Genomic DNA, 18,064 nt, shown 5'->3' on the forward strand with positions numbered 1-18,064 from the left:
GACCAGAGACAAGATCATCATGTGCTCTGAGACCTCATCATCTGTCATTAGCCTCAATGGTTGTCCTCCAATAAATTTCCTTGCAGAAAACTAATCTGTTTCTTTGATGCTTTCTATGTGACTTAGTCAGGACTCTGACAATCTTCATAGCAGAATCATCAATGCATCCCTTATAAAAGAAGTCTTTTATGTAGCTACAGGTTAGTACTCACATCAAGGGTGAGCAGTGGGTAGGTTCAAAGTCACATCTCGGTGACTCTGCTCTAGCTCCTTCTCCTGTGTATCAACTCTGCTGTCCTTTACATAGGACTAACCCTCAGAACCATGTCCCACATTCCCACGATCCCTTCTTCTATTGAAGGACATTTAGCTGTTTCCATTCTCCAGCTATTGTGAGCGCAGCAGCAATGCACATGACTGACAAGTATCTGTGGAGCAGGATGCTGGGTCATTGGGTGTTTGCCAAGGAGCGGTGCAGCTGTGCCATATGGAGATTTCCTCATGGTCTCCAAGAAGTCTCCGCACTGGTTTCCATGGTTCCTGCACAAATTTGCATCCCACCACAGTGAATGAGGGCTCCCCTTTCCCTACACCCTCACCCACATTTGTTATCAGTTGTGTTCTTGATCTTAGCCATTCTTCCTGGGATTAGAGGAAACCGCTAAGTACTCTAACTGTAAGAGTAGACACTACACTTTAAGCATGCTTTTTAGCTATTTTTTATTAGTTCTTTGGATGTTTCTAATAACCCATTAGCTTATTGGGAGAACACTCAGCTCTCCTCAGACTCTTCCCAAATCCACTCCCTTCCCTACCTACCCAAGTTCTTTTTTTTTAATCCATTTGAATGAATTCGTGCTGCCCATATGTTTTGGATGTGAGGTTTTGTTTTTTTTTTTATTGAGAAAAGGAAAAAAAAGTATCCGTCTCCTCCCAGCCTCCAATGTCCCTCCTCCTCCTCTCACCCTTCTCCCCCTCCCCCAAACTCCTCTCATCCTCCTTCTCCAGTCCAAAAAGCGGTCAGGGTTCCCTGTCCTGTGGAAAGTCCAAGGTCCTCCCCCCTCCGTCCATGTCTATGAAGGTGAACATCCAAACTGGCTAGGCTACCACAAAGCCAGAACATGAAGTAGGGTCAAAACCCTGTGCCATTGTCCTTGGCTTCTCATCAGTCCTCATTGTTCACCATGTTCAGAGAGTCCGCTTTTATCCCATGCTTTTTCAGTCACAGTCCAGCTGGCCTTGGTGAGCTCCCAATAGATCAGCCCCACTGTCTCAGTGGGTGGGTGCACCCCTCATGGTCCTGACTTCCTTGCTCATGTTCTTCCTCCTTCTGCTCCTCATTGGGACCTTGGGAGCTCAGTCCAGTGCTCCAGTGTGGGTCTCTGTCTCTATCTCCATCCATCACCAGATGAAGGTTCTATGGTGATATGCAAGATATTCGTCAGTATTGCTATAGGATAGGGTCATTTCAGGTTTCCTATTCTAGCTGCCCAAGGGACTAACTGGGGACATCACCATGGGCTCCTGGGAGCCACTCTAGGGTCAAGTCTCTTGCCAGCCCTAAGGTGGATCCCTTAACTAAGAATTTTGCTTCCGTGCTCCCCTGTCCAATCTTCTTTTATCCCAATCCTCTTGTTTCCCCAAGTTCCCCCCCTCCTTCCCTTCTCACTTTTCTCTCCCTATCTCCCCTTACCCCCATCCCACCCCACCCCCAAGATCCCAATTTTCTCCCCGGCAATTTTGTCTACTTCCCATAGCCAAGAGGATAACAATATGTTTTTCCTTGGGTTCACCTTCTTATTTAGCATCTTTAGGTTCACCAATTGTAGTCTCCGTGACCCTTATTTATGGCTAGAACCCAATTATGAGTGAGTACATCCCATGTTCATCTTTTTGGGTCTGGGATACCTCACTCAGGATAGTGTTTTCTATTTCCATCCATTTGCATGCAAAATTCGAGAAGTCATTGTTTTTTACTGCAGTGTAGAGATATCATCTTACACCTGACAGAATGGCTAAAGTCAAAAACACCAAGGATAGCCTTTGCTGGAGAGGCTGTGGAGGAAGGGGTACCCTCATCCATTGCTGGTGGGAATGCAATCTTGTGCAACCACTGTGGAAACCAGTGTTTCGGTTTCTCAGGAAATTCGGGATAAACCTACCCCTGGACCCAGCAATACCACTCTTGGGAATATACCCAAGAGATCCCTCTCATATGACAAAAGCATTTGTTCAACTATGTTCATAGCAGTATTATTTGTAATAGCCAGAACCTGGAAACAACCTAGATGCCCTTCAATGGAAGAATGGATGAAGAAAGTGTGGAATATATACATATTAGAGTACTACGCTGGGGATGTGAGTTTTTTCACATGGCTAATTTACTAGGGGATGCACTCAGAAAGATCCCTCCCCCTCTCTAAGTAGCTAAGACATGGCAATACAAACCCTGCTAGGGGTGAGATTTTTGGACCCAGCTCCCATTTCCCTGCTGAAATTTGGTCAAACTTGGGCTCACACGGTACAGTTATACCACCTTGGAGGTTCCTGATCTCATTTTGGGCATTTTTACAATTCGATTTCTTTTTGGCCAAACTCTCTGCTCAGATCCATAGATCATTTTTCAATTGAGTCATTTTATCAACTGTCTGAGTTTTTTTTAGCTCTTTGTATATCCTGAATAATAATCCTTATCAGATGTATAGCTTGCAAAGGGTTTTTACCACATCATGATCTTCCTCTTTACTGATTATTATTATTATCATTATTGTTAGTTTACGGAAGGTTTTTAGTTTTATAAGGTCCTATTGTCAGCTGTTGGCCTAAGTGCTTCCCTGAACACATGGATATATAAGCAACATTAAATGGATTCTGTTATATATAATTGGGCATATATGTAATCCTTTAAAAGTTGGCATATGTCAGTAATAATTATAATAAAAGTGATAGTAAATTTGGGATGGGGACATGGCAGGAGTTGGAAGAGTGAAAGAGGGCCAGAGGAGAAGTGGAGTAGATACAGTGTTGTTCATATGCGTGGTACTTAGGAAAATGTTTAAAATGAATCTGAATTTTAATATATTATATCCCACATGGCTTCTTTTTTGATTTGTTACCTCTTAATCTCCTTTTGTTGTCTTATTGATCCAGCTAGAACCTCAAGTACTATATTGAATAGATCAGGAGAGAGTGAACAACCATGTCTTGTTCCTGATTTCAGTGGGATCACTTTTAATTTCTTTCTATTTATTTTGATGTTGGTTTTAAGTTTGCTGTATATTATATTGCCTTTATTATGTTTAGAAATGTTCCTTGTATTTCTTTTTGTTTCTCCAAGACCTTTATCATGAAGGGATGTTGTATTTTGTCGAAGGCTTTTTCATCATCCAATGAGATGATCATGTGGGGCTTTTTTTTCAGTTTGTTTATGGTGGATTACATTGACAGATTTTCATATGTTGAACCATCCCTGCATCTCTGGGATGAAGCCGACTTGATCATGGTGGATGATGGTTCTGATTTGTTCTTGGATTAGATTTGCCGGTATTTCATTTAGTATTTTTGCATCAATGTTCATGAGTGAGATTGGTCTGTAATTCTATTAGTAATGTCTTTCTGTGGTTTGGGTATAGGTAATTGTAGTCTCATAAAAAGAGTTTGGCAATGTTCCTTCTGTTTCTACTGTGTAGAACAATTTGAGGAGTATTGGTATTAGTTTTTTAAAAATCCTGTAGAATTCTGCACTAAAACCATCTGGTCCTGGGCTTTTTTTCAGTTGGGAGACTTTTGATGACGGCTTCTATTTCTTTAGCAGTTATAGGTCTATTTACTTTGTTTATCTGGTTTTGATTTAATTTTGGTAAGTGATATTTATCAAGAAAATTGTCCATTTTCTTTAAGTTGTCAAGTTTTGTTGAGTATAGGTTTTCAAAATATGGCCTGATGATTCTCTGGATTTCATTCATGACTGTTGTTATGTCCTCCTTTTCATTTCTGATTTTGTTAATTTGGATATTCTCTCTCTCTCCCTTTTGGTTAGTTTGAATAAATGTTTGTCTGTTTTGTTGATTTTCTCAAAGAACTAACTCTTTGTCTCATTGATTCTTTGTATTGTTTCTATTTTGTTGATTCCAGCTATCAATTTGATTATTTCCTGCCATCTAGTTCTCTTGGGTGAGTTTGCTTCTTTTTGTTCTAGAGTTTCAAATGTTCTGTTACCTCACGGGTGTGGGATATTTAGTGCTATGAACTTTCCTTTTAACACTGCTTTCATTGTGTCCCATAAATTTGGCTATGTTGTCTGGTCATTTTCATTGAATTTTAGGAAGTCTTTAATTTCTCCCTTTAATTCTTCCTTGACCCATTGATGATTCAGGTGAACACTGTTTAATTTCCATGTGTTTGTGGGCTTTCTGGAATTAGTATTGCTTTTTTTATTGTATAAGTTTTATTTTTCTCATTTACTATTTTTACATCTTATGCACAAATATTTTTATCTGAGTAAAAATAGAAAATGACTTCTTTGTGTAAAATTACAAAAAAACCAAAGAAATACATACTTGTTATTATGGTAGTATAAGTGTCTTTATTTAAAGAGTAAAAATGTATGCAAAAATTCTCCTCCCTTCTATAAAAGACAGAATATTATTTTCTTGGGAATAAATGAAGTATTGAGATATCAACATTGTTGTAGTCTTTAGATTAATGACATTAAGTCAGACACAGGTTTGTTTTGCAGTTGCAAATTTTAAAACATTGTTGTGCTACCTCAAGGATACACAAGGTTCTTTACAAAAGGCAGTGGTGTACATGGCAAACGCAGAAAATGACAGAACTTGACGAAAATACTTGGCAGTACACTCCTTAAAAAAATAACCACGTTCAAGTATCACCTTTTACCTGGGAGAAAAATTAAAATAATTTTCCCAATTTATTTATAGGGATTGACACCGAAATGAATGTAATCAGTTAATTCATCATGTGAAGATGAACCACACACAGCAATTCTGCCTACCTAGCTGGATTTTTCCAATACCAGCACAAATGTTCACATTTCAGGCTAGCACATGTATAAAGCAATGTAAACATCACATTGAAAAATTGTTTTAAAACAAAAATGAACATTTCATTATTCTTGAACTTACAAGGTACAAAAGATGGTCAAGCCATCTTTAAACGAGGGTTCTTTTAGTTTGACTATCTTAAATCCTATGAAAAATCTGCAACAAAACTGAGTGAAGAATACCACAAATTAATATTTTCTTTCACAAGACGAGTTGTTTATAATAAAGACTAGCAAACTGTGACCTCATAAGGACATCAAATATTCTCTGTCTACGTGAAGCTTGAGTAAAGGAGAGACCCTCTCATTTCCTGATGAACGTGCTTAGAAGAAAAGTGGGGAAATGAGCATCTTACGACTGAGAACTCTGCTCAAATTATCACCAAAACAAAATCTACCACACAAAGAAAACCTTCAGAGTGCTGTTTTTTGTTTTGTTTTGTTTTGAAAAGCATTTGAAAATGCTTAATTAGATTTTAGGGACCTTGAAATACAGATGTTCCTTTACTTAAAAACATACATTTATACAAATGAAACTTTAAAGGCTGTCATAGCTTTCTGTACCTCCAGTTCAAGGGGATTGGACTGTCTATCCCAGTGTCCATAGACAACAGAAACACACATGCACACATGCACACATACACACACACAAACATATACATGCAGGCAAATTACTTATAAAAGTAAGCAATTATTTTTCTTTTAGAAACTAAAATGAATGTGCCAACCCCTCCCTCAGTGAGTGTTTGACCACATACACATGCGCACACTACTTAGGCATGTGCATGTCTGCTATCAATTCATGTAAGCTAGTATGAGACTGAAATATCGATTTTTTTTAACCTATTAGTTTGGGACAAGGAAACATGGGGAAAGCATCGTAGTGCATGGATGAACCTGCACAAAGAGCATAAAAAGTCCAGTAGCCTACAAACTCATGGTGATCCGCTTTCCCCCAACCCCCTCCCTCCCCCCGCAAAGCTCAACAAACCTAAAAGGCAAGTGGTCACATTGACTTCACAGACGGAGGATTCTGGTCCCTGCCTTCTCTGGTGTTCACACGAGCAGATATGTCTTTCTTCAAGCGAGAGAGCTGCTGCTGCTACCAGGATTTGGGGCATAACAGAGGTGGGAACGTGAAATGATAAGACATGAGAACGGCAAAGCAATTGAAATCTTGATTGCCTCACTTAAAACTTCTTCCTAAAGGTTGCCTTTCAGTGGCTTGAGTTACCCTGGGTCTTGAGTGACCAGTTCTGTGCTGAACACAGCTGGGAAGGACGGAAAGAGAAAACACAACAGCATTAATCATTACAATGAGCACGGTGGTGTTGGCAATGCAAGTTAACCGAGCGCTACTGCGGCCAACTCTGTAAGGATCAGGAAGACAGTGAGGGATGTGTCTGAAATTTGAGATGTGCTTTTGACTGATAGATTAAGTCTACAAAGGTAATGAAGAAGTATTGTGCCATTAGGCAATATGACTCTGTGAGTGTGTGTGTGTGTGTGTGTGTGTGTGTGTGTGTGTGTGTGCATGTAAAATAGTATTCTTTCCTCTTTGCTAGTTATTGCATACAGCTGTAAATAAAGGCATTTTAATAACTGAACAGTATTTATCAACATGTGAATAGGAGCTAGCACTAATAACACTGGGACGCCATATGCTGACTGAAATTAGTAGAATGTCATGTATCTTTTTACATATACATAGTGAGGAGAAATGGACAAAAACATGTACAGAAGAGTGTTCATATATGATCTGCACTAGAGTCTTAGGGTAGAAGAATCTCGGGATTGGAAAGAAGCATATCGGCTGGGCGGTGGTGGTGCATACCTTAAATCCCAGCACTGGGAAAAAGGGGCAGGTGGGTCTCTGTGAGTTCGAGGCCAGCCTGGTCTACAGAGCTAGTTCCAGGACAGATGCCAGAGCTACAAAGAAGCCCTGTCTCAGAAAAAAAGAAAAGAAAAGAAAAGAAAAGAAAAGAAGAGAAAGAAAACAAGGAAAAAAGCACATCAACCTCCCTACATTTTGAGTGTTATTTCTTGTATGTAAGTTCAAATTTTCTAAAAGTTAGAAAATGCAGACTCTGAAACATGAGCCCAAAACATCATCTGGTGAATCCCGGATTGTGAGGAGGCATCTGGAATGCACTCAGGTCACACTGGGTCATTCAGAACACTGTTCTAGCTTCACTCTGACCAACTCTGTCCCTCGTCTCCTCTTGAGCTCGATTCACCAGGACCATCTTACTCTCTCCATAATAGTCCCAAAGGAAGGGATTCACCAAATCTTCCTTCACGAAAGAAATAATACCCCAGAATCATTCAAAGAACCGAATGTCCAGTCCACAGGTATTCAGGTCTGGTCCAGGGGTCTGCTCTTTTGGAAACCTGCAGGCTCAGGACACAAAACCCCTTGTTCTGCAAAGTTGCAAACTTAGAAAATGCCTGCCTCTTTTCTTTCTTGACCACAGAAATGTAAATACATAAGCAGATGGGAAACAGGAGAAGATAATAAGGCCCTTTCATCATCAGCAGCTGGAAGGGAGGGCTGTCACTGAGCACACAGACCAACATCATGATGGCAGCTGTGAGAACACACGAACATCAAAGGACAACATCTTGAGGACCACAGTCTCTCCCAGTTCCCATCAGTGCGTGCCCTCTCTAACTACAGGGCTGTCTCGGCACCTTCTATGACAGCCCTATAAATGCAGGCTGGCTCCTCAGTCCCTACACACTGGGCTCCTGCTCACCCTTCCTTCAGGTGACTCTCAGCCATGAAGACACTTGTTCTCCTCACTGTCCTTGCCCTGCTGGCCTTCCAGGCCCAGGCTGATCCTCTCCCAGAAGCAACTAAGGAGACTAAAACTGATGAGCAGCCAGGGGTAGAGAACCAGGATGTGTCCATCTCCTTTGAGGCCCCAGAAGGCACTTCTCTTAAAGATGCAGGTGAGTGGTGGTGCCCATTTTCATATGGGGCTAGGTTCTCTTGAGAGGGTTGAAGTTGTGCCCTGGAATCCCACTGTGGGGACTGTGATTTAGGTCGGGTTCTCTGTTGGTCCTCTAGGATCTTCATTGTTGTATTCATGAAGTCACAGTGAGTCAAAAAAGTACAGTTGATTTTCTTTATGTTTTTTTTTCATCTAAAAATTTATCTGTGGGATTGTTTTAAAATATAGAACATATTGATTAGCCCTTTGTCTATCCAGTTGATTATTTTTCTATTGGAAGAAAATTCTGCTTTGTTTAAAAGAATAGATTTAGGAACCAAATGCCATGCATGAATGTGTTGGGTTAGGAAGACCCTAAGAGTTGAAGGACTATAAAATGGGTGTCAAGTTGATTGTGATCAACACTTGTTAAATTCTTTCGCAGTGTTTGCAGTTGGTCATGACGCTGGGTGTGATGTCACCAATGCAAACACACCTGCTCTGTACCGTGTACCATGCATCTTCATAGTGTTGTGCAGTATTGCACACTGCTGGCTACCATACTTACTGCCTGGTGTTCTGTTTCTCAGCCACAAGAAGTGTGAAATGCGCCTGTAGAAGAAAATTCTGCTGGTTTTTTGAACAAGTCTCTGGGATTTGCAATAAAGGTCCAGTGATGTACATATTATGCTGCCGCTGAGACCAGAGACAAGATCACCATGTGCTCTGAGACTTCTCACCTGCCGTTACCCTCATACTAGCCTCAATGGTTGTCCTCCAATAAATTTCCTTGCAGAAAACGAGTCTGTTTCTTTGATGCTTTCTATGTGACTTAGTCAGGACTCTGCCAATCTTCATAGCAGAATCATCAATGCATCCCTTATAAAAGAAGTCTTTTATGTAGCTACAGGTTAGTACTCACATCAAGGGTGAGCAGCGGGTAGGTTCAAAGTCACATCTCGGTGACTCTGCTCTAGCTCCTCTCCTGTATATCAACTCTACTGTCCTTTACATAGGACTAACCCTCAGAACCATGTCCCACATTCCCACGATCCCTTCTTCTATTGAAGGACATTTAGCTGTTCCATTCTCCAGCTATTGTGAGCGCAGCAGCAATGCACATGACTGACAAGTATCTGTGGAGCAGGATGCTGGGTCATTGGGTGTTTGCCAAGGAGCGGTGCAGCTGTGCCATATGGAGATTTCCTCATGGTCTCCAAGAAGTCTCCGCACTGGTTTCCATGGTTCCTGCACAAATTTGCATCCCACCACAGTGAATGAGGGCTCCCCTTTCCCTACACCCTCACCCACATTTGTTATCAGTTGTGTTCTTGATCTTAGCCATTCTTCCTGGGATTAGAGGAAACCGCTATGTACTCTAACTGTAAGAGTAGACACTACACTTTAAGCATGCTTTTTAGCTATTTTTTATTAGTTCTTTGGATGTTTCTAATAACCCATTAGCTTATTGGGAGAACACTCAGCTCTCCTCAGACTCTTCCCAAATCCACTCCCTTCCCTACCTACCCAAGTTCTTTTTTTTTAATCCATTTGAATGAATTTGTGCTGCCCATATGTTTTGGATGTGACGTTTTTCACATGGCTAATTTACTAGGGGATGCACTCAGAAAGATCCCTCCCCCTCTCTAAGTAGCTAAGACATGGCAATACAAACCCTGCTAGGGGTGGGATTTTTGAACCCAGCTCCCATTTCCCTGTTGAAATTTGGTCAGACTTGGGCTCACACAGTACAGTCATACCACCTTGGAGGTTCCTGATCTCATTTTGGGCATTTTTACAATTCGATTTCTTTTTTGCCAAACTCTCTGCTCAGATCCATAGATCATTTTTCAATTGAGTCATTTTATCAACTGTCTTAGTTTTTTTAGCTCTTTGTATATCCTGAATAATAATCCTTATCAGATGTATAGCTTGCAAAGGGTTTTTACCACATCATGATCTTCCTCTTTACTGATTATTATTATTATCATTATTGTTAGTTTACAGAAGGTTTTTAGTTTTATAAGGTCCTATTGTCAGCTGTTGGCCTAAGTGCTTACCCTGAACACATGGATATATAAGCAACATTAAATGGACTCTGCTGTATATACTTGGGCATATATGTAATCATTTAAAAGTTGGCATATGTTATTAATAATTATAATAAAAGTGATAGTAAATTTGGGATGGGGACATGGGGGGAGTTGGAAGAGTGAAAGAGGGCCAGAGGAGACGTGGAGTAGATACAGTGTTGTTCATATGCGTGGTACTTAGGAAAATGTTTAAAATGAATCTGATATTTAATATAGTATGTCCCATATGGCTTCTGATAGAGACCTCATCAAACTCTACATATCTAGTAGATACTATGCCCAATGAAATATCCTCCAGAAGCCTGGGGTTAGCCCTGGCCACTGTCTTTTTCTCCAGCCTGTGTTTAGTGCACTTCTGGCCTCTTCTGATAACTTATAAATTGGAACACCTCCTGCTTAGAATCCCCAATAAACAGAATCCGAGCCAACAAAACAAAATCCCTCATGAGGGTAACAATGAGGATAACCTTTTAATAATCAAATAAATTTGACTCGCCATAGCTTCATTTTGCTGTTGTTTTATATTGTCTTTTCTATTTCTTCCTGTCTATCTTTACCATGGAGAGCCATTTGCTTGATATGCATTCTGGTCCTTGAAGGACCAGGTTGTGGTAGACTTTCAATGTCCTCAAGACCACAGTGTCAGACACTTCACCTACACTCTGTTTTGCACATGTAGAGATGCGATGTGATTCATTGGTTTATTGGATTCCTCCAATCCTTGGAGCCTAAAACAGTCAATGTGTTTTATGCACACACACACACACACACACACACACACACACACCACACACAGTTTGTTTCATTTTGGGTTTATTTATTGATTGATTGATTGATTGATTTATTGAGACATTGTTTCTCTGTATAGCCCTGTTGTCCTGGTCACTTTGTAGACCAAGCTGGCCTCACACTCAACAGAGATCCACCGGCCTCTGTCTCCCAATTGCTGGGTTTAAAGCTATGTGCCACCACCACATGGCTAGATATTTTTAAATATAAATTTTCTGAATCAATAGACAAAAATCAGCATTCCATTGAAGGGCAATTTGTATTTTGCATCTTGATTAAAATGCAGTGTTAATAGCTCTTCATAACTTTAACAAATTAGTACTAGTTCCTCAGTTTTGCAAAATTTTTGAAACCCACTGATTTCCTCCAGCATTAATTCCCACCTACTTTGTAAACCTAGGACACTCTGTATTAGTGATCTCCTGGCATCAACAGAGGCCTTCTACATCATGTCTTGAGTCAAGATCACTCTCTCCAAGCAGTGGTTCATGAACTTTGCTATTCTCACATAAACAGCATGTGCATTTGCCCTGCAAGAGCACAGGAATCAGGACAGTTGTAGAAGTTCCTTGGTATTATTTTTGGGGTCATTTATGTAAACTATCCTATCATCTGAAAATAGTGAGAGTTTGACTTCTTTTTTGATTTGTTACCTCTTAATCTCCTTTTGTTGTCTTATTGATCCAGTTAGAACCTCAAGTACTATATTGAATAGATCAGGAGAGAGTGAACAACCTTGTCTTGTTCCTGATTTCAGTGGGATCACTTTTAATTTCTTTCTATTTATTTTGATATTGGTTGTAAGTTTGCTGTATATTATATTGCCTTTATTATGTTTAGAAATGTTCCTTGTATTTCTTTTTGTTTCTCCAAGACCTTTATCATGAAGGGATGTTGTATTTTGTCGAAGGCTTTTTCATCATCCAATGAGATGATCATGTTTTTTTCAGTTTGTTTATATGGTGGATTACATTGACAGATTTTCCTATGTTGAACCATCCCTGCATCTCTGGGATGAAGCTGACTTGATCATGGTGGATGATGGTTCTGATTTGTTCTTGGATTTGATTTGCCGGTATTTCATTTAGTATTTTTGCATCAATGTTCATGAGTGAGATTGGTCTGTAATTCTATTAGTAATGTCTTTCTGTGGTTTGGGTATAGGTAATTGTAGTCTCATAAAAAGAGTTTGGCAATGTTCCTTCTGTTTCTATTGTGTAGAACAATTTGAGGAGTATTGGTATTAGTTTTTTAAAAATCTTGTAGAATTCTGCACTAAAACCATCTGGTCCTGGGCTTTTTTTCAGTTGGGAGACTTTTGATGTCTGTTTCTATTTCTTTAGCAGTTATAGGTCTATTTAATTTGTTTACCTGGTTTTGATTTAATTTTGGTAAGTGATATTTATCAAAAAAATTGTCCATTTTCTTTAAGTTGTCAAGTTTTGTTGAGTATAGGTTTTCAAAATATGGCCTGATGATTCTCTGGATTTCATTCATGACTGTTGTTATGTCCTCCTTTTCATTTCTGATTTTGTTAATTTGGATATTCTCTCTCTCTCCCTTTTGGTTAGTTTGAATAAATGTTTGTCTGTTTTGTTGATGTTCTCAAAGAACTAACTCTTTGTCTCATTGATTCTTTGTATTGTTTCTATTTTGTTGATTCCAGCTATCAATTTGATTATTTCCTGCCATCTAGTTCTCTTGGGTGAGTTTGCTTCTTTTTGTTCTAGAGTTTTCAAATGTTCTGTTACCTCACGGGTGTGGGATATTTAGTGCTATGAACTTTCCTTTTAACACTGCTTTCATTGTGTCCCATAAATTTGGCTATGTTGTCTGGTCATTTTCATTGAATTTTAGGAAGTCTTTAATTTCTCCCTTTAATTCTTCCTTGACCCATTGATGATTCAGGTGAACACTGTTTAATTTCCATGTGTTTGTGGGCTTTCTGGAATTAGTATTGCTTTTTTTATTGTATAAGTTTTATTTTTCTCATTTACTATTTTTACATCTTATGCACAAATATTTTTATCTGAGTAAAAATAGAAAATAACTTCTTTGTGTAAAATTACAAAAGAAAACAAAGAAATACATCCTTGTTATTATGGTAGTATAAGTGTCTTTATTTAAAGAGTAAAAATGTATGCAAAAATTCTCCTCCCTTCTATAAAAGACAGAATATTATTTTCTTGGAAATAAATGAAGTATTGAGATATCAACATTGTTGTAGTCTTTAGATTAATGACATTAATTCAGACACAGGTTTGTTTTGCAGTTACAAATTTTAAAACATTGTTGTGCTACCTCAAGGATACACAAGGTTCTTTACAAAAGGCAGTGGTGTACATGGCAAACGCAGAAAATGACAGAACTTGACGAAAATACTTGGCAGTACACTCCTTAAAAAAATAACCACGTTCAAGTATCACCTTTTACCTGGGAGAAAAATTAAAATAATTTTCCCAATTTATTTATAGGGATTGACACCGAAATGAATGTAATCAGTTAATTCATCATGTGAAGATGAACCACACACAGCAATTCTGCCTACCTAGCTGGATTTTTCCAATGCCAGCACAAATGTTCACATTTCAGACTAGCACATGTATAAAGCAATGTAAACATCACATTGAAAAATTGTTTTAAAACAAAAATGAACATTTCATTATTCTTGAACTTACAAGGTACAAAAGATGGTCAAGCCATCTTTAAACAAGGGTTCTTTTAGTTTGACTATCTTAAACCCTATGAAATATCTGCAACAAAACTGAGTGAAGAATACCACAAATTAATATTTTCTTTCACAAGACGAGTTGTTTATAATAAAGACTAGCAAACTGTGACCTCATAAGGACATCAAATATTCTCTGTCTACGAGAAGCTTGAGTAAAGGAGAGACCCTCTCATTTCCTGATGAACGTGCTTAGAAGAAAAGAGGGGAAATGAGCATCTTACGACTGAGAACTCTGCTCAAATTATCACCAAAACAAAATCTACCACACAAAGAAAACCTACAGAGTGCAGTTTTTTGTTTTGTTTTGAAAAGCATTTGAAAATGCTTAATTAGATTTTAGGGACCTTGAAATACAGATGATCCTTTACTTAAAAACATACATTTATACAAATGAAACTTTAAAGGCTGTCATAGCTTTCTGTACCTCCAGTTCAAGGGGATTGGACTGTCTATCCCAGTGTCCATAGACAACAGAAACACACATGCACACATGCACACATACACACACACAAACATATACATGCAGGCAAATTACTTATAAAAGTAAGCAATTATTTTTCTTTTAAAAACTAAAATGAATGTGCCAACCCCTCCCTCAGTGAACATTTGACCACATACACATGCACACACAACTTAGGCGTGTGCACGTCTGCTATCAATTCATGTAAGCTAGTATGAGACTGAAATATCGATTTTTTTAACCTATTAGGTTGGGACAAGGAAACCTGGGAAAAGCATCGTAGTGCATGGATGAACCTGCATAAAGACCTTAAAAAGTCCAATAGGCTACATCATAAAGATCTGCTTCGCCCCACCCCCAACTCAACAAACCCAAAAGGCAAGTGGTCACATTGACTTCACAGACGGAGGATTCTGGTCCCTGCCTTCTCTGGTGTCCATACGAGCAGATATGTCTTTCTTCAAGCGAGAGAGCTGCTGCTGCTACCAGGATTTGGGGCATAACAGAGGTGGGAACGTGAAATGATAAGACATGAGAACGGCAAAGCAATTGAAATCTTGATTGCCTCACTTAAAACTTCTTCCTAAAGGTTGCCTTTCAGTGGCTTGAGTTACCCTGGGTCTTGAGTGACCAGTTCTGTGCTGAACACTGCTGGGAAGGATAGAAAGAGAAAACACAGCAGCATTAATCATTACAATGAGCACGGTGGTGTTGGCAATGCAAGTTAACCAAGCGCTACTGCGGCCAACTCTGTGAGGACCAGGAAGACAGTGAGTGATGTGTCTGAAATTTGAGATGTGCTTTTGACTGATAGATTAAGTCTACAAAGGTAATGAAGAAGTATTGTGCCATTAGGCAATATGACTCTGTGAGTGTGTGTGTGTGTGTGTGTGCATGTAAAATAGTATTCTTTCCTCTTTGCTAGTTATTGCATACAGCTGTAAATAAAGGCATTTTAATAACTGAACAGTATTTATCAACATGTGAATAGGAGCTAGCACTAATAACACTGGGACGCCATATGCTGACTGAAATTAGTAGAATGTCATGTATCTTTTTGCATATACATAGTGAGGAGAAATGGGTAAAAACACGTACAGAAGAGTGTTCATATATGATCTGCACTAGCTTCTTAGGGTAGAAGAATCTCGGGATTGGAAAGAAGCATATCAGCTGGGCGGTGGTGGTGCATACCTTCAATCCCAGCACTGGGAAAAAGAGGCAGGCGGATCTCTGTGAGTTCGAGGCCAGCCTGGTCTAGAAGAGCTAGTTCCAGGACAGATGCCAGAGCTACAGAGAAGACCTGTCTCAGAAAAAGAAAATAGAAAAGAAAAGAAAGAAAACAAGGGAAAAAAGCACATCAACCTCTCTACATTTTGAGTGTTATTTCTTTTATGTAAGTTCAAATTTTCTAAAAGTTAGAAAATGCAGACTCTGAAACATGAGCCCAGCATATCATTAATGACTCCCGGGTTGGGAGGAGGCATCTGGAATGCACTCTTAGATGGGCTCAGGTCACACTGGGTCATTCAGAACACTGCTCTAGCTTCACTCTGAACAACTCTGTCCCTCGTCTCCTCTTGAGCTCGATTCACCAGGACCATCTTACTCTCTCCATAATAGTCCCAAAGGAAGGGATTCACCAAATCTTCCTTCATGAAAGAAATAATACCCCAGAATCATTCAAAGAACCGAATGTCCAGTCCACAGGTATTCAGGTCTGGTCCAGGGGTCTGCTCTTTTGGAAACCTGCAGGCTCAGGACACAAAACCCCTTGTTCTGCAAAGTTGCAAACTTAGAATATGCCTGCCTCTTTTCTTTCTTGACCACAGAAAGGTAAATACATAAGCAGATGGGAAACAGGAGAAGATAATAAGGCCCTTTCATCATCAGCAGCTGGAAGGAAGGGCTGTCACTGAGCACACAGACCAACACCATGATGGCAGATGTGAGAACACACGAACATCAAAGGACGACATCTTGAGGACCACAGTCTCTCCCAGTTCCCATCAGTGCGTGCCCTCTCTATCTACAGGGCTGTCTCGGCACCTTCTCATGACAGCCCTATAAATGCAGGCTGGCTCCTCAGTCCCTACACACTGGGCTCCTGCTCACCCTTCCTCCAGGTGACTCTCAGCCATGAAGACACTTGTTCTCCTCTCTCTCCTTGCCCTGCTGGCCTTCCAGGCCCAGGCTGATCCTCTCCCAGAAGCAACTAAGGAGACTAAAAATGAGGAACAGTCAGAGGTAGAGAACCAGGATGTGTCCATCTCCTTTGAGGCCCCAGAAGGCACTTCTCTTAAAGATGCAGGTGAGTGGTGGTGCCCATTTTCATATGGGGCTAGGTTCTCTTGAGAGGGTTGAAGTTGTGCCCTAGAATCCCACTGTGGGCTGTGTGATTTAGGTCGGGTTCTCTGTTGGTCCTCTAGGATCTTCATTGTTGTATTCATGAAGTCACAGTGAGTCAAAAAAGTACAGTTGATTTTCTTTATGTTTATTTTCATCTAAAAATTTATCTGTGGGATTGTTTTAAAATATAGAACATATTGATTAGCCCTTTGTCTATCCAATTGATTATTTTTCTATTGGAAGAAAATTCTGCTTTGTTTAAAAGAATAGATTTAGGAACCAAATGCCAATGCATGAATGTGTTGGGTTAGGAAGACCCTAAGAGTTGAAGGACTGTAAAATGGGTGTCAAGTTGATTGTGATCAACACTTGTTAAATTCTTTCGCAGTGTTTGCAGTTGGTCACAATGCTGGGTGTGATGTCACCAATGCAAACACACCTGCTCTGTACCATGTATCATGCGTCTTCATAGTGTTGTGCAGTATTGCACACTGCTGGCTACCATACTTACTGCCTGGTGTTCTGTTTCCTCAGCCACAAGAAGTGTGAAATGCGCCTGTAGAAGAAAATTCTGCTGGTTTTTTGAACAAGTCTCTGGGATTTGCAACAAAGGTCCAGTGATGTACGTATTCTGCTGCCGCTGAGACCAGAGACAAGATCACCATGTGCTCTGAGACCTCTCACCTGCCGTTACCCTCATACTTAGCCTCAATGGAGGTCCTCAAATAAATTTCCTTGCAGAAAACGAGTCTGTTTCTTTGATGCTTTCTATGTGACTTAGTCAGGACTCTGCCAATCTTCATAGCAGAATCATCAATGCATCCGTTATAAAAGAAGTCTTTTATGTAGCTACAGGTTAGTACTCACATCAAGGGTGACCAGCGGGTAGGTTCAAAGTCACATCTCGGTGACTCTGCTCTAGCTCCTTCTCCTGTGTATCAACTCTACTGTCCTTTACATGGGACTCACCCTCAGAAACATGTCCCACATTCCCATGATCCCTTCTTCTATTGAAGGACATTTAGCTGTTTCCATTCTCCAGACATTGTGAGCACAGCAGCAATGCACATGACTGACAAGTATCTGTGAAGCGGGATGCTGGGTCATTGGGTGTTTAATAAGGAGCGGTGCAACTGTGCCATATGGAGATTTCCTCATGGTCTCTGAGGAAAGAAGTCTCCACACTGGTGTCCATGGTTCCTGCACAAATTTGCATCCCACCACAGTGAATGAGGGCTCCCCTTTCCCTACACCCTCACCCACATTTGTTATCAGTTGTTTTCTTGATCTTAGCCACTCTTCCTGGGATTAGAGGAAACCGCTAAGTACTCTAACTGTAAGAGTAGACACTACACTTTAAGCATGCTTTTTAGCTATTTTTTATTAGTTCTTTGGATGTTTCTAATAACCCATTAGCTTATTGGGAGAACACTCAGCTCTCCTCAGACTCTTCCCAAATCCACTCCCTTCCCTACCTACCCAAGTTCTTTTTTTTTTAATCCATTTGAATGAATTCGTGCTGCCCATATGTTTTGGATGTGAGGTTTTTTTTTTATTGAGAAAAGGAAAGAAAAAGTATCTGCCTCCTCCCAGCCTCCCATTTCCCTCCCCCTCCTCCCACCCTTCTCCCCCTCCCCCAAACTCCTC

At 40.0% G+C, this 18,064-nt stretch overlaps 1 protein-coding gene across 1 annotated transcript; it reads left to right on the forward strand.

Annotated features, from left to right (window-relative positions):
• The first annotated feature begins 16,207 nt into the window (after window positions 1-16,207).
• Window positions 16,208-17,061, forward strand: LOC142856870 (alpha-defensin 16-like). Its single transcript, XM_075984510.1, has 2 exons — window positions 16,208-16,379; window positions 16,952-17,061. Exons 1-2 carry the CDS (start codon window positions 16,208-16,210, stop codon window positions 17,059-17,061), a joined length of 282 nt encoding a protein of 93 aa, XP_075840625.1.
• Window positions 17,062-18,064: the final 1,003 nt, after the last annotated feature.

Source organism: Microtus pennsylvanicus, chromosome 9 (assembly GCF_037038515.1).
Source record: "Microtus pennsylvanicus isolate mMicPen1 chromosome 9, mMicPen1.hap1, whole genome shotgun sequence".
In the NCBI taxonomy this organism is placed as follows: domain Eukaryota; kingdom Metazoa; phylum Chordata; class Mammalia; order Rodentia; family Cricetidae; genus Microtus; species Microtus pennsylvanicus.